Source organism: Pantherophis guttatus, chromosome 1 (assembly GCF_059756535.1).
Source record: "Pantherophis guttatus breed Tessera chromosome 1, ASM5975653v1, whole genome shotgun sequence".
Lineage (NCBI taxonomy): Eukaryota > Metazoa > Chordata > Lepidosauria > Squamata > Colubridae > Pantherophis > Pantherophis guttatus.
In genome coordinates this window covers 97,288,585-97,315,910 of record NC_142063.1, presented here as the reverse complement: position 1 = coordinate 97,315,910, position 27,326 = coordinate 97,288,585, and the positions used below count along the sequence as shown (strand labels likewise).

Here is a 27,326-nt window from a genome sequence, read left to right as displayed (position 1 = left end):
TATTTTAATACAAAATGCAAAATACAGTATAATTGGAGCTTTTAATGAAGAAGATAGACAATAGGTACTGCATTTGGAAAGACTGAAGGCTTTGTTTAATTTGGACATCAGGAGATATTTTGTTTACTAAAATCCTGCTTCTGGACTATTTCTAAAACTATAGCCTGAATGGACAAATATACAGGAAATATTTACTGATGCAGCCAGAAATAATGTTTAGAATGTTCATAGATGGAACATTATGACTTAAGCATTGCATTTGTCTGGACCACTTATGGTGAAAAAGAAAGCGTATTTTGCAAACTATCCTACCTCCATGGGGAAAGGGTACTCCGGATGAACTCAGATTAAGAGTCTGTTTTAATCCATTAGAGATGGTCAAAAAAAGGGGTTCAGCATAGATGGGCAAGGGGGACCGTGATGCCAAAAGTGCACTGATGTCATCATGCAAATGACAAAAATTATGTAATTTTGCATTTGCCAGACTGCAACTGGCACAAATGACATAACTGGAGGATTTGCATAATTATGTCCTTATACTCGTAACATCAACATAGCTTCTGTCAGAAGCCTTTGAGAATTATTCAAGCATATTTCCCAGCTTGGTGCCATTTCAGATATATTATTCAGAGGCTTCTGTTTTTTTTTTGTTTTTTTTTTGGTTGGTGGTTATTTCTAAAGATATGCAGCCTGGCACCACTGAGAGTTGAACTATGAAATATGTAAAGGGACACGGGAGAATATGTAAAGAAAAACAACTTTATCACCACCTGAGAATGGGAGAATAAAGTCAGCAGTTGTGTACCTATTATACTGACGTACTGACACCTGGAACTAGGAAGTCACAACTGGAGGAATATAAAAGCAGACTAGAATAAACAGCTTGACCGGTGTGATAACAGCTGTCTTCCTTGTAAGCAGGCTACAGCCCAGCCGGTCCAGCCTAGCTAAGGGGAAGTATATATGTTGGATGTGTGTAAGTGAATGTATGTTTGCTTGGTTTTGCTTTTTACAAACTGTGAATTAATAAAATGTTATTGTTGCCGATTCTCCTGAGTTACTCACAGCATAAGATCTAGTTACCTCTGTCTGGAAGCAGCAACTGGCCCTATCCCTGGCAAACAGCTGCAGTAGAAAGCAAGGGTCCCCTTCTTGGAGCTGAATTCCCTTGCAACCACAAATTTTGTATGGACTGTAAATTGCCCTCACTCCCTTTTCTAATAGCCCTATCTGATGGCTGCAGATATTAGAAAATTGTACTCTCGGGAGTCTTTGCCAGTTTTGTTTAATGCACTCTTAATCTACTGTATTGTATTTTTATCCATCTGACCCTAGGAGAGATCAAGAGATTTCTGGTTAAAAAGACATGAAAAGATGAACCTTCTATAACATAGCAATAGCAATGGCACTTAGATTTATATATCGTACAGTGCTTTACAGCCCTCTCTAAGCAGTTTACAGAGTCAGCATTTTGCCCCCAACAATTTGGGTCCTCATTTTACCCATCTCAGAAGGATGGAAGGCTGAGTCAACCTTGAGCCTGTTGAGATTGGAACTGCCAAATTTCAGGCACCCGGCAGTCAGCAGAAGTAGCCTGCAGTACTGCACTTTAACCACTGTGCCACTATGGCTCATATGACTCATGACTAACATATTAATATACTGCTAGTATTGTTAATATATAACGATATATACTAATAATACAAACAGTGGCATGAATGTCAAAAACTCAAGAATCATTTAAATAGATATATATAGATATATTTCAATAAAAATGATTTTGTTTGAAATTATGCTGAATAAATTATTATTTTTAATGGATATTTTAATTTATGTTGCTCTATGTATAAAAGCTTTGAAGTATAAACTACCAAATACACTAATCTTATTGAAATCCCTTAAAACATGGTTATGTTAAAAGATCTGGGAATCAAAGAGAATGGTGATCCTGTTAGATGGTTCCATCGTTTGTCATCTAATCCTGTCTCTTAGCTGAGGAATGTGGTAGCATAAAAAAATGTAATAAAGAAATAAAAATGGTGTCTCATATTGGTGGGAGGAAAATTTCTCTTAAAGGGGCAACCATGAACCATTATTATGTTTATAGCCCAGGAAGTCTACCTCCCAGTTTTAAAAGCTATAGTCAAGTTCTAAATAATCATAAAAATATGCTTGGAAAAAAAAGTGCAAGATAATTTTTGGAAAGTAAACTCTGGACATTCTGACCATTTGCTAAGTTTGTAAATGTCTGGATAGCCACTAGATGGCAGCCAGGAGATACAGAACTCTTTTTGCTATTAGGATTTTTGAAGTCCAGGTATGATAGCCTTAAGTTTACATGACCAGTCACACCAACTATCAAGTCTTCTCATTCTAGGAATTATGCAATATGGTGCCATAATCACCCCCTCAAAATTGTGTACTGTTGTTTAAGAAATTTATAATATGCACTCATCTAGGGTTTTTAATTTAAATTGCTCTTCACAGAAGGTTAAATAAGGACTGAAGCAGCAACACTGAATGAGAGAAAAACAGGCAGCATTGCACAATGCAATGAACCTATAGAATGAATCAGTGGTGGGTTGTCCCTGGTTCGCACCGGTTCTATAGAACCAGTAGTAAAACCAGTGGGAGGCTCCGCCCACCGACCCCATGTCACCAAAATGCTTCTGCACATGCGCAGAAGCTTCTGCACTTGCGCAGAAGAGCACGCACGGGTAGACCCGTTGCAAACCGGTAGTAAAGGTAAGTAGAACCCATCCCTGGAATGAACTCATCTATTCTTTCTTAGCTTTATGCAGTCAACCCGAACATCCTGTATTTGTCCCCCAGTGTCTGTATATGGGGGTGAATGCTGATGAATGCATTATGAATTAGGAAGCTAAAACAGTGGTGGGATTCAAGTAATTTAACAACCGGTTCTCTTCCCTAATGATTTCTTCCAACAACCAGTTTGCGAAACTGCTCAGAAAGTTAACAACCGGTTCTCCCGAAGTGGCACAAACTGGCTGAATCCCACCACTGGGCTAAACCATCTATTGTGTTCATATGATAGGACAGTGCAGTTTCTAGGCATACTTCCACTGTATACATGAAGCTCCTCATTTGCCACCAAAGATTCCTCTTATCTATATATCGACATATAGCAGTGTCAGTCATTGAATGTTCATGCAAATATCCTACCTTTAAAATATTCCAAAAGCACGGGCCCAGCCTATTCAGTGTTTCACTTTGCAACTCTATTGATTTCCAAAACATATATTGTCTTTAATTTGATAACCTAATGATGCTTACAAAGATCTATCTGATGCTCAATTAAATTATATGGAACCCAAGGAAGTTTTCTCTATACAGATGAAGAAGCATGCATAGTTTCCCATGGAAGATGAAGAAAGTTCTTCTGAATAAGGCAGTTCAAATTGTTCAGAGAAGCAATTCAGAAAGTTCATGAACCCTCAGGTTAAAATACCTCTGGCCATTGTCTTTTCAACTCAACTGAAGTTCAATTTAATGCCTGAAGAACAATGATCTTTTATAGTTCTCTCAGGCATTGGATGGAAGTGAAAATGGAGAACATTAATAGAATAGCCCACACATAGTAATTTCCTGAGTCACAAGTGTACATTTATCTGAACTGTATCAGTCAAATAAGCCTTAGAACAGATGCTTCAGCATTCTAAATGTTTCAAAACATTCTTCATCATTGTATTCAGACTGGTTCTATTTTACAGAAGTACTTAAAAATAAAAGTGAGAATGCACCAAGTGTTTTGAATTGGAACTCTTATAATACCCCTTGGGATGAAAATTCTCCTAATGCTATTTACCATGTTCCTGATGGGAATTCCAATCAGAATATTGCAAGGAAAGTCTGCAGCATTGCACTTTATACCATCTGGCTAGGCAATGTTACAATTAATTATTTAAAAGTCTGAAGTTTTACATTAGCACTAGATTTCACCTACTGTAACTAGCTGCTCTGCTATTAGTGGAGATGTACACATGTGACAGTGCTACACTTTAAACATCTATAATATGTTTACTTCTTAAACTAAGTTAATACTGGAAATTATATTCACATTCTTCACCTGCTTATATTTTCGGATCTTTCTGTAGGTAGCTTACTTCAGCATATTTGTAGCTCTGATAATTGTGGCCTTGGATATATCTGTCCTTTGGATACGTCTGTCTGTCTGTGTTTACAGTATATGTGTAACCTTATTTCTGGCTACATCTTACCATCCAATTGGTGAAAATAGACAATTAAATGATGTCATAATATAATGTAATTTTGATTAAATCCAATATCAACAAAACCATTTCATAAAGGCTGAAGTCTATATTCTTATTCTTCATGAATAAAAACACTGTTTTCAACACATCAAAATTAGTGAGGCTTCAAATTTAGTTTTTCCTTACATTAATACTGCACTGAAACCAGTGGTGGGTTTCAAATTTTTTTACTACCAGTTCTGGGGGAATGGCTTGGTGGGCGTGGCATGGCTTGGTGGGCATGGCAGGGGAAGGATACTGAAATCTCCATTCTGTCCCCAATCCAGGGGAAGGTTACTGCAAAATCCCCATTTCCTCCCGATCAGCTGGGACTTGGGAGGCAGAGAATAGATGGGGGCGGGGCCAGTCAGAATTTTTACTACCGGTTCTCCGAACTACTCAAAATTTCCGCTACCGGTTCTCCAGAACTGGTCAGAATCTGCTGAAACCCACATCTGATTGAAACCAATGGCCAATTGATAGTGGATTTTTAACACTGCATAACGGACAATCAAAAGGACTTTGTCCACTAATATTTAAGCCAATTTACCCAGTATCATTACCCCATACACAATTAGAAGGTCTTTCTCATGTTGCATCCTTTTTAATCACAAGTCTACAAGAAATGACACAGATCTAGAAATAGCAAGACGTACCAGCCCACGTTGAATTCTACATGTGCATCAAAGAGTGCAACTACTGGAGCAGTAGCTGCCCTCCAGCCACTAACACGAGATCGAATCAGCCCCTCTTGCTTGCTGTGGCGGACCATCTTAATGAACCCCGGTTTTCGCGTGTTCAATTCATCAACATATTCTTTTAGCTTCTCTTTCAGCTCTTCTGCATAAAGACAAAGATGGTTAACAACATCTGTCATGCTCCCAATATCTATAAAGGTCTATCTACAGAGGAAGACTAACAGTGTCAAAATGGCGGGGGCACCTGGAACAATTACATGTGTGAGATGTAAAATTATACATTTTAAAATTACATTGTGAGACTGTAATGTGTGAGTTTACTTTTTACATGTGTGAGATGTAAAATTATACATATTAAAATTAACCACCTTGCTGCACACAACAATTCAATACCTATTGACCTTCCTATGGAACCTTGACACACTCTGTGTTTATATTTGGAACTGGTTTTGTGAAACATAAAGGATCAAAAAGAATAAGATCCTGAATGTTGCTTGAATCCTCTATTTTCAATAAAATCCATTTTGTTTAACATATTAATTAAATGTGCTCACTCTTCACGTAGTGACTGTTCAAAGTTATGACAGACCTCCCCAGGACGACTTATGACCTGGATTTGAAGTGTGAAGGTCACGAGATCCCATTTTAGGTGCTTGAAACCAACCTGCATTTACAGTTCTTTGCAGTGGTTAGTGGTCACATGAACATGATTACAATTTTTGTTTGCTGGAAATTGGTTTTTATTTCCAGACCATTATGGACAATGGATTTGCTTAAAAACTGCCGCACTTGCTTAACTGGTAACTGGTAATTCACTTAACAACTGCCTCAAAAAAGATATTAAAATTGGGCCTGGCCATTTACTGGCCCACTTTAAAACTGGGTTAAGTCATAAATTGAGGACTATCTATATTTTGCAACTACAGAACAAGATGTAAATTTATAATGGTACCAATAATTATTATTATTTGGAAGCCCTTTCCTTTCCTTTCCTTTCCTTTCCTTTCCTTTCCTTTCCTTTCCTTTCCTTTCCTTTCCTTTCCTTTCCTTCTCTTCCCTTCCCTTCCCTTTCCTTCCCTTCCTCATTTCATTTCATTTCCCTTCCCTTCCCTTTTTTACTTTCTATTAGAATTTTAAATCTTTTCTTAAAACTTCTTTCTTCTTTCTTAAAATTAAGTATATAATCTTTAAAAACCATGTATGTATAAAATATGAGTTTGAGTTATGAAAAATATGAAAATATTTGTTGGCATTAAGGAGCTGGCAACAGTAGAGTGTCATGGGTTGGATCCTGTTGTGACAGTCTTAATCGCTTCTTAATTCTAATGCATATTTTCCAAATAAACGCAGCTTGCATGTGATTCTTTCAGTACAAAGGCAAGCTATACTCTGCCAGAAATACAAGTATATAAAGCTATTAGTTTTGTTAACCTGGGCCTTAAATGCTATTGATGCATGAGAAACAGAATTTTCATTGAAACTTATACAGTAAAAATATTGGAAGCAAGGAGAAAAACCTGATAAATTATTCACCACTTGATTGAAACAGCAACAACAAAGTAATATTATTTTTAGCTCAGGGGAAAGTATATAATGTTTCCCATCTTTCAAATGAATAATTCTTTTTATTTTTCTACTCAATTTTATCATATCGAATCTAAGGTTCCTCAATAGCAAATCAATAATTTTTAAATAATAGAGTACCTCTAACAATTTAATATACAACAAGCGCTCAAGACTCAAGACTTTCTTATTTCATCAAGCTGGCCTGGCCTAAATCTTCTCCGCTTTTAAATGTAAATTTTAATTTGTTTTTAAATTATTGGGTATTTTAAATTTGTCTCAGCCAAATTATTTAATTCGTTTTTATTCTATTTTAAATTTTTGTGTTTTATTCTGTGGCTGTTCACCGCCCTGAGTCCTTTGGGAGTAGGCGGTTATAGAAATCCAATAAAATAAATAAATAAGTAAATAATAAATAACATAGCATCAGTTTTCGCCATGTCTAATTAAGCCACTAACTACTGCCAGTTCTCATGTCTTCAACTATATTTTTAAAATAGAGATCAACGGTTGTTGCCTTTTTTTATAAAGGCCTCAGCCTACAAAAGTCCATTTAGTGACTGTTCAAAGTTACAACGGCACTGAAAAAAAGTGACTTATGACTGATTTCACACTTATGACCATTGCAGGTCATTTGTAAGAATTCAGATGCTTGGCAATTTATGTCTGTTGCAATGTTCCAGGGTCATGTGATCACCTTTTGCAATCTTCTGACTAGCAAAGTCAATGAGGAAGCCAGATTCACTTAACAATTGAATTACTGCAGTGCTTCACTTAACAAATGTGCAAGAAAGGTTGTACAATGGGGCAAAACTCACTGAACAAATGTCTCGCTTAGCAACAAAAATTGTGGTGCTGAGTCTTAGACTTCCTGTATAGCCAATGTAATGATCAATTTTTAGATGACTAAGAATTACGGTGATGATTAGTTTTGTTATTAGTGAAAACACTTACCTGTTCTCTTATCAACACAAAAGGAAAAAGAGAGAAAGAAAGAGAGAGAGAGAATATGACTCTGCCGTAATATTTGTTGGGCTATATTAGCTATAGTTTGAGAAGAATTTCACTTGTATTACTGTAACCTAACCCCTTTTTTTTAATAAAGTATTGCTAAAGAGACTGTGAGAATCATGCTGGGAAAAGAAATTACTTTGGCTTGTGGCAGAGGCCAAGAACCTTATGGCTAGATTATACGGAATAAATTAATGAAGGTAATATACTTTGCAAGCTTTGTAAAAAAAAAGTTGCTGTCAAAATTTTAGCATCTGCATTTAACAAAGCAATCAGGCAATAGCTTGCATAGTCTACTGAATTTTTTCCTGGCTTTAATATTAGAGTTGTATCTGGAAGAGCAGTCTGCTTAGAAAAAAAATACAGGCATCTGTGCTGCCTGCCACCCTTCCCCTCTGAGTCTTTGCCCCAGTGTCAGCAATAAATAAATAAAGCCAATAAAGCTGCAACCTTGAAACAGGTGTGGGAAGACATGGGAGGGGAACAGAGGAGGCGTGCTCTTGGAAGCTCTACAGCTACCAGCAGAGAAAAGCAGCCAACTAAAACAAGGAATTTTTTTTCTTCAAAGGGAATGGATGGTCCAGAAGAAAAAGAAGTATAGAGGCACAGCAAAGCAATTTTGCTTGGAGTTTGTCAGAGAGGCTTTACAGACCCTGAGCCTAGCCTTCCTGGATCCCCTCCAGTGGTGGGATTCAAATTTTTTTACTACTGGTTCTGTGGGTGTGGCTTTGTGGAGGTGGCCTTGTGGGTGTGACTTTGTGGGCCTGGCAGGGGAAGGATACTCTCGGCTATTCTTGACTGCCTGTGCTGGACGAGTTAAACACATGACTCAAACGTGGATTTAACTCAATTTAATGGCAGCTACTCGACAGCTCTTCAGCAAATGCCGGACCGCTATGCAGAAATAAAGTTGGAGCTGAGAGCATCCGCTACTCAGCTCCTCTTTATAGGTCTTCCTGCTGCTTCCCTTTAATCGGTGTCAGCTGCTATGCGGTTTGACTTTTGCCGCTTTGTATCTGCCACTGAAGCATTGCTCGGGTCGTGGGCGTATGACATTGTCGGTCCGTGTCTGCCAGGACGTCCTCAGCTCCAATAAAGGATTCCTATCCCAAGCAGCCGAAAGTCAGCCTTACCGAGCCCCACTAATCCCACCACCTACACCGCTGCATCTCTGCCACCATCACCAACCCCCATGCCCATCATTATGGCATCAATATGTTCTGCCAGCTGGCGTCACACTTGGATGCCCCTCCCATTTGGTAAGGTTGGGGAAGGCTGACTCTCGACAGATACTGTAAAATCTCCATTCCCTCCCCACTCCAGGGAAAAAAATTATTTATTTATCGGACTTATATGCCTCCCTTTCTCCATAAGGACTCAGGGTGGCTCACAGCAATAAGCAACAACAAATCCAAATTAAAATTTAAACAATAAAAGAATCTAAAATTCCCATTAAAACCCCTTCAGTCCAGGCCAGCCTGGTGAAACAACCATGTTTTAAGGTCATGGCAGAAAGAGCGAAGGTCGGGGGCCACCCGGAGCTCCAAGGGGAGCTGATTCCAGAGGGTAGGCGTGCCTACAGAGAAAGCTCATTCTCTAGGGGCCGTCAGCCGACATTGCTTGGCTGACGGAACCCCAAGTAGGCCCTCTCTGTGTGAGCACACCGGGCGATGGTGTTCTGTCCCCAACCCCACGCACACACACCAACAGACGTTCAGGAGTTAAAGACCAAACCAGCCGGCAAAATCCTTTTCCTTATGATAACGGAACTTGGCAACAACCTAGTGGCTGCCTGCCAAGAGTTTATTATTTACAAAGAGGAGAGATAACTTCTCCCCACTTCTGATACAACAAAGGAAAGTAGCTCAATAATTACAGAATTAAATCAAGTCCAGAGATACTACAGCAAAGTCTTAAAGCAAAAGTCTGGCAATGCAGAATGGCATGGAAGCTTTCAGCTTTGTTCGTCACAAGGTTTGACTGGCCACCACGCTCCCTTTTATATCCTGCGGGGTGTGGTTCAGTGACTCAGCCTAATCTCGGGCACGCCCTTTCTTCTGTTGCACGCACTTATCTCTGCGATGCTGGTGTGGGTCCAGCCAAGACTCATTACCCTCATCAATGTCCATCTGTGGCTACGTGGATGTGCTTGGCCCTGGCCCTATCTCTTGCCCTTCAGCGGACACCGAAGGCATTGCCAGAGAGGAGGGTCCTGGAGAGGGAGGCCTTGCCAACTCCTCCCCTTCACTCTTGGTGTCCTCTCCTGACGATGACACAGGCTCCGGTAACGGAGCCACAACAGATGGGGAGCTGTTGCTGGCTGCAGGTTATCTACCAGAAAAATACTGCAAAATCCCCATTTCCTCCTGATCAGCTGGGACTTGGGAGGCAGAGAATAGATGGAGGTGGGGCCAGTCAGAGGTGGAATTTACCGGTTCTCCGAACTACTCAAAATTTCCACTACCAGTTCTCCAGAACTGGTCAGAACCTGCTGAATACCACCTCTGGTCCCCTCCATCCTACTCCCAGGCACCCTCCACTTGTATTTGAGTCTATGTCCACTTAATGACTCACACACTTGCTTAATGACTGAAACTGGGAGAGCCAGAATTGCAATTGTTGATCAGAATAATCAACTGGGCAATCACATGATATCTCACCCAGACTGACTGAGATTCTGGGCTCAATTATGGTTGTAAATTGAAGACTACCTAAACAGTAATAAGGAAATATTGTAGTAATAATCCAATAGTAGTATAAAAGAGTATAGTAATTGTTATAGTAATTTTAAGTAGCATAGTAATATAAAAAGAATAGTAATAGTATAGAATATAAGATTGTGTAGGAGAAGAGCAGGTAGAGCTGGAGTGGGTAGAGTGAAGCACGATATCAGTTTAGAGTCATTATGTTCTCACAATTGGTCCAAGTCCAACCCCTCTTAAATTCTGCTGACCCTTATCTGGAACCAATTTATCAATGAACTTTGACTAGATTCTTCTGTACAGGCTTGAGCAATGCATCTTCCGAACTGTCAATTAACGCATGGTCCTGATCAGTGGTGAAATCCAATGTTTTCTACTACCGGTTCTGTGGGCATGGCTTGGTGGGCATGGCGGGGAAAGGATACTGCAAAATCTCCATTCCCACCCCACTTCAGGGGAAGGATACTGCAAAATCCCCCTCCCCTCCCCACTCCTGGGGGAAGGATATTGCAAAATCTCCATTCCCACCCCACTTTGGGGCCAGCCAGAGGTGGTATTTGCCGGTTCTCCAAACTACTCAAAATTTCCACTACCGGTTCTCCAGAACCTGTCAGAACCTGCTGGATTTCACCTCTGGTCCTGATCCTTTGTGCCTGACAGATACAGACAATGGAAAGCACTCACATATAGATTTATAAGGTTTACACTTCACTTTTATATCTTGTTTTTTTTTTCCAAACTAAAACTTCTCCGCAACCCTTATAGGGAAATAAAGAAAAGCTACTTGTTCAGGGTCCAGTGCTTTTGTGTTTCTTTTGACTCTGGGTCAAGGTGCAGTTTGAAAAAAGAACCCATGACATTGTATACATTTTATAAAAAGAGATAGATAGCATTTCAGTCAAAAACGTTTATTATGTACCTTCACATTATAGGAGTAAAAAAAAAAACCCCAAACAAATCCATGTTAAAAAAAACCTAATACCATTCTTCAAGAAAATTGTTTGAACTACATGCTTTCCCTGTTCTCATGAATTTAATATTATATATATTAATTCTTGTAGGAATAACTGAGCCACTGTATTAACAGTTTGCACTTGTGAGATCATCAAAAGATTAATCTTATGCAAAAAATCATCACAGTCCATCTAATCAGCACTACAGCATCTAATATAAAAATATAAACTTTTTTTTATTAAACCTGACCCCTGTACATACCCAGAGAATTGTTGAAATATAGGAATAATATTTTATTGCTGCTTTTCTTTCAGCCTTGAAGCCACTGTTTTATAAAGTTTTTGCCCTCATTTCCAATAATTCTGTTTTAATAATTCATTCTTATTAATGATTTAATAAGTATTCAGTATCTAAAGCACACAAATAAATGATCCAGTTTCAATTTACCAGATACAAATAGTTCATAAAGTTCCTGAGTAGCATTTCTCACATAGGCACTTAGAAGTTCCTTAACCTATTTCTTTAAAAGTATTGCATTGAAATTTTGTTCTCATTCATAAAGTATGTGCAATATAAGCTTTGAAAGAATTAGTGACCTGAAAGGATCAGTGTTTTGCTGACTGTCTACTAATGTCAAAAAATACTTCCAAATCTTCTTTTAATTGGTTAACAGCCTGCAAATCTTCATTTTGTCATAGTTAGTTACCATCTTAAATCATTAAAGAACAATGACTAGCATAAAAGGTGTATGGTCTGATATAAATACTGTGTTTCCCCCAAAATAAGACAGGGTCTTATTTTCTTTTGACCTCCGAAATAAGCACTTGGCCTTATTTTGGGGGAGATCTTATTTTTTTTCAGGTGCAGGAGGCGCGAGCTCACCAGACCTGGGGGTGGTGGTGGGGCCACAGAGTTGCAACTATGGAGCTGGCGAGTCCAATGATGAGCAAGGCTGTGGCAGTGAGACACGTCAGGACAGTGCCGGCCAGCTGCTCATCAGCAGGCTGCTGCCGTTCTTTTTTCAGCTGCCACTAAGAGAAGGGGTGCAGTAGCTAGGGTTTGTGGGAGCAGCCTCCATGAGGCCATTCCACGTGGATGGCAGGTGCATGTGAGATGCATGGGGCATGTTCCCCCCTTCCCCCCAGGAAATGGCGGGACTGGCTGTGCAGGTGCTTCAAATGCCTTATTTTTTGGGGAGGGCTTATTTTAGCATATGCGCTCAAAAGCCCAGTTGGGTTTATTATCCGGAGATAATCCGGATAATCTTAGTTTCAGGGAAACATGGAATACAGTTGTGATACTACATATACTCTTATTTTCAGGAGATCAGATACTGCTATATGTCTACCAAATTAAATTCCAAATACTAAATTTAGAATGTTTCGCTATGCATGGTGAAATTTGCTTGAAAGAGAGCTAATTCCTATTGAAGAATCCATTTTTTAAAAACATAACCTAATAGATTTAAAAAAACAATACAAAGTTTTAACATAAACAAACAGAAGTAGAAATTGGAAAATGGCTCAGAAAAGAATAAAAGGAAAAGCACAGAGAAAGGAAAAGAAGAAAAAAGTAAGAAACACAGAAAAAGAATGACTTCTTGTTTTCTTTGGTACAGATATAGAGATATAAGAATGCATCTAACTCTTGCTCTAAGGTTAATACCTGTCTACATTATTTTGATAATCCCATATAATACTAATAATCAAATTCCAAAAACAGCTTTTCATTTCTTTCAGTTTTTTGCAAAAAGTCCAATGTGGTTTTTAAGTAGAAATAAAATTTGTTAAATCTTTTCTGCTATCAAGGCTGTCAATTTTACCATCTCTGCCAATTCTACCAGTTTAACCATCCATTCTTCCATTGTGGATATTTTTAAGTTCTTCAAACTTTGAACATATAAAAGCTGCCTTTATCATATATAAAACCAAAATTCCATAAAATGTTTTTATTCATTGGTCCACTAAGCCCCAAAGAATTATCTCTGATTTCAATTGTATATTTAATTTGTCCTCAGTTTCCATTTTTAATAAAGGTTTACATGTCTTAGCAATAATATGATCATCATTTTACAGAGTCCTACATCAAATTCACTTTCAACTTTTTCATATTCACATTTCTTCTTATCCAACTTAAATCTTTCCATTAACTGAGTATAAGAAAACCCAGTGGCATGTAAAATCTTTTAACTCTATTTTAGCTTGTTTTTAAGTTGAATTGTCTTTGAGAAAAAAAATCAACTAATCAGCATAGGTTAACCATTTTTATTTAATTATTATTTCCCTTCTAAAAAAGGCTTCTTGGGGTAGAACTAACAAAATGATATTTAAAATCCACACTCACTTTGACTTTATCGTATCAGAAATAACCATGCCATCCAAACTTTAAGTCATGTCCTTCCAATGCCTATAGTCTCCTATTTCTTAAAATCACCCACTCTTTCATCCAAACTAGACAACATACTGAAAAAAATAATTTCACGTTTGATAACCCTAACTCTATGGGACACATGGCTCAGTGGCTAAGATGCTGAGCTTGTCAATCAGAAGGTCGGCAGTTCAGCAGTTCAAATCCCTAGCACTGCGTAACAGAGTGAACTCCCGTTACTTGTCCCAGCTTCTGCCAACCTAGCAGTTCGAAAGCATGTAAAAAATGCAAGTAGAAAAATAGGAACTACTTTGGTGGGAAGGTAACAGTGCTCTGTGCGCCTTCAACTTTTAGTCATGCCAGCCACATGACCACAGAGACTTCACTTGGCCAATAAAGAATTCTATTCTATTCTATTCTATTCTATTCTATTCTATTCGATTCGATTCGATTCGATTCGATTCGATTCGATTCGATTCGATTCGATTTACATTTAATTCTTGATTTCTTGCTTTGCCAAACAAATTTAGAAATATATTTTTTCCATTTGTCTGAAAGAAAAATAACATTCTAAGTAAAACATTATCTTGATTGCAGAAATTCTTTCTAACAATGACAATTGTAATTTCCCCATCCCATTATATCTTTTTTAACTTCATTCCATACCTTAACATAATTATTCTGATACAACATTTAACCTTTTTCTCAATTTTGAAACGAGATTTCTTCATCAAAACATCTTGATCTGATGCATCTATTTTTAGCCAACATCTTTATTTTCTGTGTATTAATCTTAAAACCTGCTAGCACACCAAAATCTTTCAATTTTTTTTCACCAAAAGTTCAATTTCTTTTAGAGGGTCCTGTAAGATTAAAACCAAATTGTCAGCATAAGACTGTCAATTTGAAAGTCTCATATTTTTTTTAAACCCATCATTTTCTCATCTTCTATGTTTGGTGGCTATCCTATACAGCTGAACAGTTTTGAAAAATGATTTACAAAGAATGAAACCAACACTAAAAGTTGAACTTTCTTTCCATTTTTTTTTAAAAAAACCTACACTAAACTTTACATTTCCACAAAGTACAATGAATTTACCACTGCAAGGATATTTCATACTTCTCACTGGAAATAATGTACAATTCCTTCTGTAGAAGAATGCAAATAAGTTGTATAAACAATTGCTTAACGCATTGTAAGCCACTCTGAGTCTCCGGAGAAGGGCGGCATATAAATCAAATTTAAAAAAAAATAAAAATGCTTCAATGTCTGAAATAACTTCATATTTGAAAAACAAAATTGTCCCAGAATTTAATTCATAATGAAAGACATTTTTAGATTATAATTTTGTACATGGATTTATACCACATCCAAAATTGGGTTTCTCCTCTGATAAAGTTAAGTCAAGACAGAGCTTTTGCTGAGAAAATGCAAATTATTGTAACGTCTTATTTTGTTTCATATTTTATGTTGCATTGATTACTGTTAATACTTGTACAATAATTTGTCTTTAATAATAAACCTGCAAATTTTAAAATAACACAAGAGTTTTAGCCATATAAAATGAAACTAATATTTTAAAAAATCCCATTTAACATATTCAGTTGTATTTAGTTTAACGATGTTTGTAGTTTTCTTGTTTATTATGTTTTCTTTTAACTGTACCTTTCTTTCTTTAAAATATTTATTAAAATAATATATCAATATACTCAGTAGCCAGATAAAAAACTAGATATTATATTCAATAAATAGAGACAGATTTAACTTTAAAAATTGTCCCAGACATTTCATTGCTCATCCAAGAGAATTGTCCCAGACATTTCATTCTGTCAGAACTGAAGAAGATTCTTGGATGAGAAGTGAAATATCTTCAAGCAAAACAAAGAAAGTCCAGTTGCCTTTTTAAAAAAAACACCTTTGGAAACAACCATGACTGAGAATCTCCATAGATAACTTTAAAAATTCAATGCTTCATAATAAAATTCTTATTCTTAAGAGCTGCTGATACAGTTCCACAGAGGAATTATTGAGTCTGTCATCTGCACCTCTATAACTGTCTGGTTTGGCTCTGCAACCAAACAAGACAGACACAGACTTCAACGGATAATTAGAACTGCAGAAAAAACAATTGCTACCAACCTGCCTTCCATTGAGGACCTGTATACTGCACGAGTCAAAAAGAGGGCTGTGAAAATATCTACAGACTCCTAACTTCCTGGACATAAACTGTTTCAACTTCTACCTCAAAACGACGCTATAGGGCACTGTACACCAGAACAACTAGACACAAGGACAGTTTTTTCCCCCAAATGCCATCACTCTGCTAAACAACTAATTCCCACAACACTGTCAAATCATTTACTAAGACTGTATTACTATTATTCTTCTCATCCTTCCTAGTACTTATGGCTATAACCATGTTGCTTGTATCTTTACAATTTATATTGTGTTATTGTTTCCTAGTATGATTTGATTGCTTATTAGTATCCTATGACTATCACTGTGTTGTATCTTATGATTCTTGAATATATTTTATTTTTTATTTATGTATACTGAGAGCATATGCACCAAAGACAAATTCCTTGTGTGTCTAATCACACTTGGCCAATAAAGAATTCTATTTTATCTATTCTATTCTTATATATTTTTAGAACTCCAAATAAAATCCCAAAATTCAAAAAGTAAAATGAAATAATATTAATCAGAATTTTTAAAAACCCTGCAAGTGCCTAAATTTTGAACAGACATATCAAGCTGCCGTATGAAAACATCCAGGTAAAAGGGTTACTCTACATTCCAATCTACAATCAGAATGATGAAGTTATTGAATTTAAATAAAGAGATTACTATTTATTTCTCTTTTTTAAAAAACAACATGCATGAGATTCCCAGCTGCAACCTGAGAAGGTCACTTTTTTTCATTTCACAATCTAGGACAGTATATCTCAACCTAGTAACTCTTCCTCATGCTGTCTGGGGAATTCTGGAAGTTGAAGTCTATACATCTTAAGGTTGCTGAGATTGAAAAACATTGATCTAAGGTTAAGCAAATAATTGCTGCATGAAGGGGTAAAACATTTCTCATCTGCTAGTAGATTAACCCAGCGGAATTGTTTTTGTTGATTTTTGAGAAGGCTAACATTAACATTTAGTAGTTGCAATTCTTGGATTACTCATTTTAGGATCAGTGAAATTCATCTTCTACACAAAAATGATATGAAATCCAATTCTGTCAAGTACAGTTATTACACACTCAATGGTACATTGGTCTAGGATTGTAATTAAACTGAAGCTTCTATGCAATTTTTTGATTGTGGAGGGGAAAAAATCCTATGGTTTCAGTTCTACATTACCTGAATTTTAAGAAATGACCATCACTTCAATGTTCCTGAAAAGAAGCACCAATCTTTGTATTTTTATCAGTTACAATTCAAACAAACACTTAAAAGTATGACAATGTTATCATGTACTTGGAAGACAGTTTTCCTATCGAAGCAAGGAATAGGCTTTGGAGTAATCATGACAGAAAAAAATTCCTGAGTTGTTGTAAAGAGTCTCTCATGATACCTACAAGGACTTATAGTATATTTAGTATATACTTCAATGTACTACAATAGTATATTTCACCCTTTACTACTCAAATCTTCACTTTAGGCTTAATTGACATGAAGGATACAGGAGCCTACAAAGCATTTCTATGCATTCAGAATTAGGGTCCAACCTATGCTACATTATGTTCTATGCTGCCAGATACATTTTTTTTTTATCTAAAGCATTATCTTTCCAAATTTCTGATAGATTTCAAAGGAAAATTTCACAAAATGTTTTAATCCTCTTGAAGATAATCCAGTTCTGCCAAGGAATAGTGGTCTGATTGCGGAAAGCAATTTAAGAGCAACTGTTATTTGTTAAACTCTCAATGGGTGGAAACTAATCAAGGAGAGAAGCAGCTTAGAATTTCCTGACCGTTAGAACAATTAATCAGTGGAACAACTTGCCTCCAGAAGTTGTAAATGCTCCAACACTGGAACTTTTTAAGAAGAGATTGGATAACCATTTGTCTGAAATGGTATAGGGCAGTGATGGCTAACCTTTTTGCTGTTGTGTGCCAAAAGCGGGTGTAGTGGGGGGGATTGTGTGCATGCATGCCCACACCCATAATTCAATGCGCCCCGTTCCCCCCCACATGAGCATGTGACCCCCCCTCTCCCCCCGGCTTTTGGCACGCAATGGCACAGTGGGCCCAGTAGGCCCATTTTTTTCCCCTCCCCAGGGTCCAGAGCCTTTCTAGAAGCCTGGGGAGGGCGAAAACAGCCTTCCCCACTCCCCCGGAGGCCCTCCGGAAGCCCAGAAACAGCCCGTTTCCCATTTTACAGTGGGAAAGGAAGGCCTGAAAATCAGCTGGCCAGCACACACGTGGGTGCTGGACTGAGGTAGGGCAACACTCGTGTGCCCACAGATATGGCTCCATGTGCCACCTGTGGCACCCGTGCCATAGGTTCGCCATCATGGGTATAGGGCTTCCTGCCTAAGCAGAGGGTTGGACTAGAAGACCTCCAAAGTCCCTTCCAACTGTGTTATATTATTCTATTCTCCTTCTCTACAGTATATTATATGACTAGCTTTTGTTCTTGTTTCTATTATAGCTGCCATATTGGTAATTTATGTTTATTTTTCTTTATCTTTCTAAGTAGTCCCAAAATTGGAATGAAGCTTGAATTGTCCAAATTATCTCAGGGAAATGAAAACCTAATTCAACCTAATTCAACATATTCATGGGTGTGAATTATCATCATGATAAGCTGCTAGATGAGAATTCTGGGAACTTGTTTAACATACCCTGAAGGCATTTATTTATGAAGGTCTCTTCAAAATCTTGTTAAATGTACTTGAACAAAAGCTAATCTAGAAATGAAATGGAAGTAAATAGCTTTAAGGCCAGACTGTCTACTTTAACAGGTTTAAGGGTTATAATGAAAAGACTTAATTTAGAAAATCTCTGTGGCAATATTGAACCAATTTTTATAAAGACATATTGTAAATTATTTGCTTTTTGCAGAAACTGTTTTTTAACAATAGTTATTAATGTATCAGAATATATGGTGATTTTCATTATTATTAATGGAAGGTACTAAAAAAGTACAGTAATAGCTTTTATAGTACAAATGAAGCTCTTTTCCCATGGTTTGCATTTGAATGTAATTCATTTATATGTTTCAAAGCAAATAACTAAGTATCGAAGTCTTGGATGCACAGATCAGCTAGAAATTGAAAAATAATTGGCAGTAAGTAATCAGAAACCCCAATCCATCTACTGTAAGTTTGAGTTTTTGTTTTTTCAGTCATGATTAAGGAAAAATCATTACTTGCTAGCATTCAAGGACACACAGAGAAACATTTCCTGCTGCCTGAATTCAATTTCAAAATGCAATTTATTTTATGTCTGGATGTATTAATCTACTAGTTAGCACTAGTCTGGGAATTGAGAGTTCCCGCTGATAACATACATGATAGATGAGGTCACAATTGATCATTTTAAAGCTGAATTCATCCTCTTGACTTATTGTACAGATATCACATGCAGACTACCATATAAGATGCCTCAGCCTCAATATTGACAATAGCCTTAGGGCTGTGTGGCTTTGCATAATTTTCTAGTATTATTTAACCTAATTACAAATATTGTGTTTGATTTTGTGTGGTTAAGTTTGTCCTTAGTTTTTTTTTCCTCAGGGAAACTACAACTTTTAATATATTGTTGAGTGAAAAGTAATAACTCCAGTTCTACCACTTTACTATAAATATGGATATTTTAATAAATAAAGCAGAAAATAATCCTTGAAAATCAGATCTTTTGTTACCTGCATTTATTTCTCCACATAATTACCATCATTTGCTACATACTTTTGCCAATGATAGACAAGATTCTTAAAGCCATCACAAAAGTACTCCACACTTAGTCTCTTCAACCATGTCCTGGTATTCATTTCCACTTTGTTTGAGTCAAACAGATCCCCACAAATGTATTACTTTAATTTTTGGCAAAAGTGAAAATCTCATGGTGCTAAGTCTGGACTATATGGTATTTATATATATTGGAATGAAGCTTGGATTGTCTAATTTCATATGGGATATGAAATAAGATTGTGAAATCCAACTTCACAATTGCCCGTTTGGTAGTTCATGAGGTGTGAAAGCTAACATTATGAAGTTGCCACAAAATTTCTTTTTCCTTCTGGACTAATTTGAATCATTTCAAAGTTCTGAATGCTACAGTGTAGTACTCTGAATGGTACTGGGTTCAACAACAATCATGTAAATAACAGTTTGTATACCAATAAAACATGAGTTTTTGTGCTGGAGTCTGGATTTTCGTTTTGGTTTTCAGATGATACCTTGTGATGATATTCAATGGACATATTTTGTTTACTGCCATGATGCTATTAAAAAATTCCTCACTTAATTTCTCTAGGATATGATCCAAATGTTGAATATTCCACTAATAATAATAAAAAAATAAGTTTATACTTATTACCTTTAAAGGTAATCAAACTTTCACAGGATGAAGGGAAGGAAGGAGTAATTCCAGGTCTTTAACAGCTTAGAAACCTGAAACCATGACCTAAGAGCCAAAACAAAAACAAAAACCCAGAAAGAAGTTCTGCTCAGAGGGAGGTAAAGAGTAAAAGGGACCATAGCTAAAATAAGGTCAGGTTTATACTTTACTTTGATATTGCAAGCCTTTACACACAAAAACCATAGCTCTGTGATTTATTAATAATTGATGGTTGTGTGGAAGGTACAGAGCAATCCAAATTACACTGTTTCATACTCAAAACCAGAGCAAAACTAGAAATCAGGGATGTCAGCCAGGAGACTATTACAATAATTTAGTTGAGAAGCAATCAAGGTAGGGACCAATAGAATTGCAATTTCTTCCATCAGAACCTCTCACTCCCAGAACCTGCTTTATTTACTCCAAGGAATCTTTCCCAAGTTGCTGGGTTCCAAATCTGTTGGGACATGCTCATGATATACATACATTAAAAACTGTATAAGCAGAATTATGGGTATTTCACAGTCAAACATTGGATATATTCTTCAATCAAATTTGATTACTGTTTTAAAATGTTATTTTATGTGGATGTGTGCATGATTACACACAAACACACACACAAATGTGGAACTGAATGTGTGTATGTTCAAAATAGAATGTAATGCTGCTATGTATTGAAAAAAAAGATTTGGAAAGATTTGTAAGGTTGTATGGACATGTGCTGCAAAACGGTAATTCTCAATTATCCTCAATATAATGAAATCTAAGGGTAGATTTTGACTTTTCTCCCAAGTGCAGACTGCTACTACTTGTAAGATGATTTTAAACATGAGAAACTTTGTAAAGTAGCTTTGGGGATGTCATTCAAAGAAGATGTAAAATTCTTCAGGGCACAAGCGAGCCTTTCTGCACTGTGAACATAATTTTGTGCATAAACATTGTACCTTTGGAAATGTTCATTTTATGGAAAACTATGCTAGCGCACTGTGGTTTTTTCAAAAAATGCTCTTGAGACTCTTAAATTCATTTTCTGTTTATTTAGGCATGATTAAAATGAGAGCATTTTAATTAACATTCTCTGCTGTTTCTTAGCCTAGACATGCAGAAAGAGACAGAGAGAGATAAAATAATACATAATTTTCTGGAACTATTTCAGCCCATGCTAATTTGTCCAAACTTAAATCCATGTTGGAAAGTATTAAACTCAGAATTATGCCTTTAAGATACAGTATCTTATCATAATGGATGGGAAAATCCACCCATCCACTCACTTTGTCTCCTTCTGTCTCTCCATATTAGCATCACTACAGACTTTGAGTGATATATCCCTAGTGTCTTGAACATTCACCAAAAGCATCTATGGGTGGAATGGGAAAGTGGTGATGATTCTCTTTCCCACACTGCAAATATTATGCATTTCCAAAATTTTCCCAGAAGGGTTATTTAATTGCAGATGTTGTTTGTGTGAGCTTGTGGGGAGAAGCTAAAAAAAGAGAGGATAGCATGTAATCAATTGAAAGCATATCTAGTCTTTCTACAAGACTTTAAAGCTTTCACCTCAATGACTCTTCTTCACACTATATACACACACACAATTTTGGGTAGTTACTTTCAAGAGTATGTGGTTTTGAACCCTGGTTGAAAAATCTCATGTTAACTCATCTCATGTTAACTGAATAAGATGAAAGACAATTATCTTCTAAGCTTGGGAGACGCTCTTCTTTTGAGATAGGGGGTGTGGATTTAATTTTGAGGATTTCCTCTGACATTCTGGCCCTTCCATGTTTTAGCTGCTGTCCTATTAGCCCGATAGCAATAGCACTTACACTTATAGACCACTCCACAGTGCTTTACAGCACTCTCTAAACAGTTTACAGAGTCAGCATATTGTCCCTAAAAATCTGGGCCCTCATTTGACCGACCTCAGAAGGACGGAAAGCTGACTCAACCTTGAACCGGTAAGACTCGAACTGCCAAATTGCAGGCAGCTGGCAGTCAGCAGAAATAGCCTATAGTACTGCATTCTAACCATTGCACCACCACGACTCCTATCACTTAATTGATCACTTAATTTTAACAATCAGAAGGTGAGACTACAGTAATAAACAAACTGAAAATGCATATACAAACATATTTTAACCATAATAGCTAAATTTAGTTCAGAGATTGGAATGGTTGCCAGGAAAATAGATAGTTCTGATGCTTAGCTTCTGGTATTTCTGAAAGCAGTGGTGAAGCCATCTAAGAAAAAAGATGTTAGATCTATATGGAGAAAGGTTAAAAACATGTTTGAGATTCCTCTTTCAATTAATTTAATATAATTATAAACAGAATAAAGTATTGTGTTTCCTTTTCATGGCAAAATTGAGTCTCCTGTTCTTATTGCATTCTTTGTATATCAACAAATCTAGAGTATTAAAAGATCTTCTGAAATAAATCTGGAAGTTGTACACAAAGGGGCTGCAAGGCTGAAAAGGAAAAAAAGAGAGCTCCATTTGTGTGAAAGCAAATCAATTGCAGCCTTAGCTCGTTCTTCTGTCTAATTCTTTTGACAGCCATCCTTAACCTGAAATGAAACTTTTCAGCCTCCGATTTGATTATGTACTTTTGACAACCTAAGCATTGTTTTATTATGTGCCAGATTCATTCCACATGTCTTAGCAAAGAAAGGATAAAGGAATGCAGTGACTGACAATGAGCTAATCACTGCCGCTTCTCATACTGAGAAGTTTCTAACCTAAGACAAATGGAAAAGAGGGGTGGCTATTCTCCATATCTCAGTCAGATTCTATTAGGGTGTTTCTGCTTAGCTTGTTCCTGCAGCTCTGATGTCCAATCTTGAGCAGCTTTTCTGTGCAATCATTACAGTTGACCATTCCTTGTACTTACTAATAAACATCAATCAAGCCAAGCCTGCAGTACTTCACAAGACTTTTAAGAAGAGCAGATAGCTAATAAAAATGTGCATCCTCCAAATGGTAATAAATAAGACTTGAAGAGTTTACTGGGCTTGATGGCAAAGCTACAGACTTTCTGTCATTTCCAATTAAATAATAATTATTAGAATTGAGAAGACAACATGTACACAAGGATTTGCGAATAATGCCGTATAATTCATTGGCAACTAGACATGGTAAGTGTGCCATAAATCAAACACTAAGTAGGAGATGTCAGCAAGCTAAACTCTCCGACCACTCCTAAGTTCTCTCTTATGATTATGCTTCTAATATTCTCTGGAATGCAAAGCTGAGAATATTGGAGCACAGGATGAACAAGCAGGAGTTTCCTATATGGACAAATCATTAGGCGCCTTTCCGGTTCTATCCAGAAATTACCATATTTTTTGGAGTATAAGACGCAACGGGAGTATAAGACACACTTAGTTTTGGGGGAGAAAAATAAGAAAAAGGCTGACTGGCAGGTGGATCGGCCTCCCGGAATACCCCCAATCAGCTGTTCTCAGAGGTGAATTTTAGCAACAGGTTCCTTAGTTGTGAGTTCTGTGCCTTGCTTTTTTTTTTTTTTTGCTTTTTTTTCCTGCCTCTGAAACTTCTGAACCTCCATTTCAGAAAAAACTTCCTTTTCTGCCTCTGAAAGCCTCCAAAACAGAGCTTCAGAAAAAAAGCCTCTGAAGCTCTGTTTGGGGGCTGCTTTTGTGAAGCTCTGTTTGGGGGCTTCTTTTCTGAAGCTTAGTTTCTGATGCTTTTTTCAGCCTCTGAAACCTCTGTTTGAGAATCTGGGCGGGGCTACATTCGGAGTATAAGACACACCCAGATTTTCACCCTCTTCTTTTTGGGAAAAAAGGTTCGTCTTATACTCCAAAAAATACAGTATGTAAATCTCTGTTGCTTCTGATTACAAACAACTGATTAGGACAGAGCCAAAGTTAACTGGATGCTACATAACAGGTGAAGTGAAATCCTGTTCACCTGTAAGAGATATTTTTGCCTTTCATCACGGATGTGCCGGGTACTACTATACGGTCATATTTCTATGGAACTTTAAAAATGAATGTAATTTGGGAAAGAGATAGTGAATTGATGCTTTCTACCTTACATTACATTTAAAAAGGAAAAGACATCATATGAGTCATACATATCAGAACTACTTTATCAGGTGTCAAACTGATCCTGGATAGTGTCATAAACTCATCCATTCTCCCCCTTTCCCTTTTCATTTATAATCAAAATTGCATGAATAATTCATGTTCTGATTTCCATTTTTTTCTAATCACCAAAATTAGTAACAAATCAAAAATCTGTTCAAGCTCCAGTGGAAAACAGATTTTTGAGTCTTTCCATCCCTTTGCCCTCTGACACCATTTTGACTGAGATATTTAAGATTTTTGTGTCATTTTTTTCTATATTTTACAAAATATATTTCCTTTCCAACTGTCATATCTTCATATTTTCCTCCCCCCCACTCCTCTTTAAAAAGGATCTGACAACCAGCAAATTTGGATGATTTCCATGTTTTTTATAAACAGGCCACCTTTCTTTTTACTGGTACTAATGAATGTCTGTGAATGATTATCAGCTAGCTAGCTATTTTGACCAGCCATGGAGGACTTCAGCCCTATTCAGATATCTGCTGTGGATTTTGTATTTGTGTGTTGTTTGCGTATAAAGCACAGAGATGTCATCCTTTGACCTACTTGGTATCTATGTTGTTGGGGAAGTCTTTCGTGGTAGAGGCAAGGTCTGGCAGCACTGCATCTGAGTGAATGGAGGGCTTCCAAATGCCTGATATTTCCTAATCCATCAACATTTCTGAGTCTTTTCCTTGGGCTATGACAAAGAATAGCCTTCAGTTTAACTCTAGTAAGACTCAGTAGCTTTGAGTTTTAGAATCTGAGGATCATCCATTTATTAGTTCGTATGTATTAGCATTATCCCAGACAGCATGAGTATGCAAACTCTTGGCTCAGTGGCCAGGAGGACATGCACAAATACAAAGGGAGGCTATGCTCACAGTCAGCCTTGGTTACATCCCATTTAGGGGCCTGGTGGCTCAGCAGACTAATAGCATTGTGATTAACACCAGCTGTCTGCAATTACTGTAAGTTCGAATCTCACCAGGATCAAGGTTGACTCAGCCTTCCATCCTTTCTAAGGTAGGTAAATTGAGGACCCAGTTTGTGGGGGCAATAAGCTGACTTTGTATAAATATACAAAAGTATGAAGGCTATTGCTTAATGCATTGTAAGCCACCCTGAGTCTCCGGAGAAGGGCGGCATATAAATCAAATTAAAAAAAAAATAGAGAATACAACATGTTTCACTTGGAGCTGTTCTTGATTGAGGACCACATAGAAGCTGTAACAGATTCAGAATACAGTTTTTCAAACCTTTATTGTCAGAGTACAACATGTGTACAATGAGATTGGCTGAGCCTTCCTTCATGTGCACCCCCAACCCAATACAACTCACAGTGAAAGACAGTAAAAGAAAAAAAAATCCCTAACCCAGTGAGTCCTACTAACAAACACGCAATCCTACAGCACCATGCGAACTTATTGCACATCGCGCCGGCCCCGCAAGTCAATCGTACTATGTTGTTGTAAAGTTATTTTCCATTCAGAAGCCTGATAGCCCACTGATAAAACCTATTCTTCAGTCTATTTGTGCCGCTGCCTATGTTTCTATATCTCCTTCCCAATGGAAGGAGAATAAAGAAGCACTGACCAGGGTGTGAGGAGTGGCACAATTATGGTTACATCGCAATTTGCCCTTGTAATTCCACTATTTCACAAGCTACACTGGAAGCCTCCTGGTACAATTTAAGATGCTAGTTATCATTGTCCTTCATTGCACAAAGCCAGATTCTTTGTGGCCATGCCTATCCTTTCCCATCCCAGGGGATGGGATGCTCTGGGTCTTTTCCATGAAACAATACAATCAGATGGCACTCCGGATTTGTGATAACAGCCTTGTAAGATCAACACATTCTCCCTTTTAGAAGTACTAGAAACTCCACTCTTTTCTTGGTCATTGGCCTAGGGCAGAGGTCTTCAAACCTGGCAGCTTTAAGACTTGTGGACTTCAGCCATGCTGGCTGGAGAATTCTGGGAGTTGAAGTCCACAAGTCTTAAAGCTGCCAAGCTTGAAGACCTCTGGCCTAGGGCATCAGATGAGCCTGTTCTATAAGGATTAAGAGAATGTTTGCAGTTTTTCTCAAGTATGTTTGTTTTTCATTACTTATTTTGGTTACCTTCTATTTTCATGTTTTTAAGTCCAATATCAGCTCCAAGTGATTTGGAAGCAAGTCAGTCATCATACAAATTAATAAAATAAATATCCAGAGAAAGACTGGAAGATTGGGATCTTGATTTGCATGTGGTTTTCTTTAATGCTTAGACATACCTTCACTCTGTCTAATCATTGCTTTTTCATATTTCAATGTTATATCATAATTCTAAAATTTTCCTTCAAAAATGTCTCATTCCGTCTGCAGGTAAGCCTAAACCACCAAACATGCAGCTGGCTCTGTATGACTTTCCTGGAATCCAGGAGTTCAGGAAATATTTTGGAAGGATCTTGGATGGCTACAACGCAGCCAGTCTTCTCACTTGAGAAGAGAGCAAAGTTCTGTCCCTTCCCCCCCCACAAGGGGCACATGAACTCTGCCAGTAATTCATTTTAAGGAGGTCACACATCTGACATCCCTCTCAAAAACTGCTTGGAATCCTGTTTTGTAAGTGATCAAAACAGCCCTCTCAGGTCTCTCCTCCAGATTGGCAGGAAAACCAAATCAACAGGAATCTGAGAGAATTTCTGATAAGTAAATTTAAAGTATGCTTCAACTGGCATAGGGTTCAAAGACTGTCACACAAGCTTGGAGGTGGTTGGTAGCTCGAGGGTGGTTCCCCTCACCTTTTTAAAGTCTTGTAATTTTTTTAACCTTGTTTTTATTGGTTTTTTACATTGCTGTTTATAAGTTTTAATGTTTTTATTTGTCAACCATTCCAGAGTCATTTAGGTGAAATGGGCGATGTAGACATTTGACAAACAAATAAATATTGTAGAAAAGCTAAGAAACCTGTGCAAAAGAATTCCAGGGGCTGCTATGTATCAAATGCCAACTCTATTTACAATGAAATAAGTGTCCAAATTCTTATGCCTCTTTCTCCCATCCCAGCAATGTATGGGTCTATAAGTGCTTCTGTTTTGAGCAGGAGAAAATAACAATCTAGTCAGTGGTGGGT

At 37.3% G+C, this 27,326-nt stretch overlaps 1 protein-coding gene across 3 annotated transcripts in view; it reads right to left on the bottom strand.

Annotated features, from left to right (window-relative positions):
- GALNT18 (polypeptide N-acetylgalactosaminyltransferase 18) overlaps positions 1 to 27,326 on the bottom strand; it is a 351,472-nt gene that overhangs the window by 81,650 nt on the left and 242,496 nt on the right. For 2 of the 3 annotated variants that reach the window (XM_034417086.3, XM_087878750.1), the window contains exon 4: positions 4,928 to 5,111. In XM_034417086.3, coding sequence (XP_034272977.1) covers positions 4,928 to 5,111 — 184 coding nt within the window. The remainder of the gene's footprint in view (positions 1 to 4,927; positions 5,112 to 27,326) is intronic. The other variant, XM_034417087.3, reaches the window with a different exon arrangement.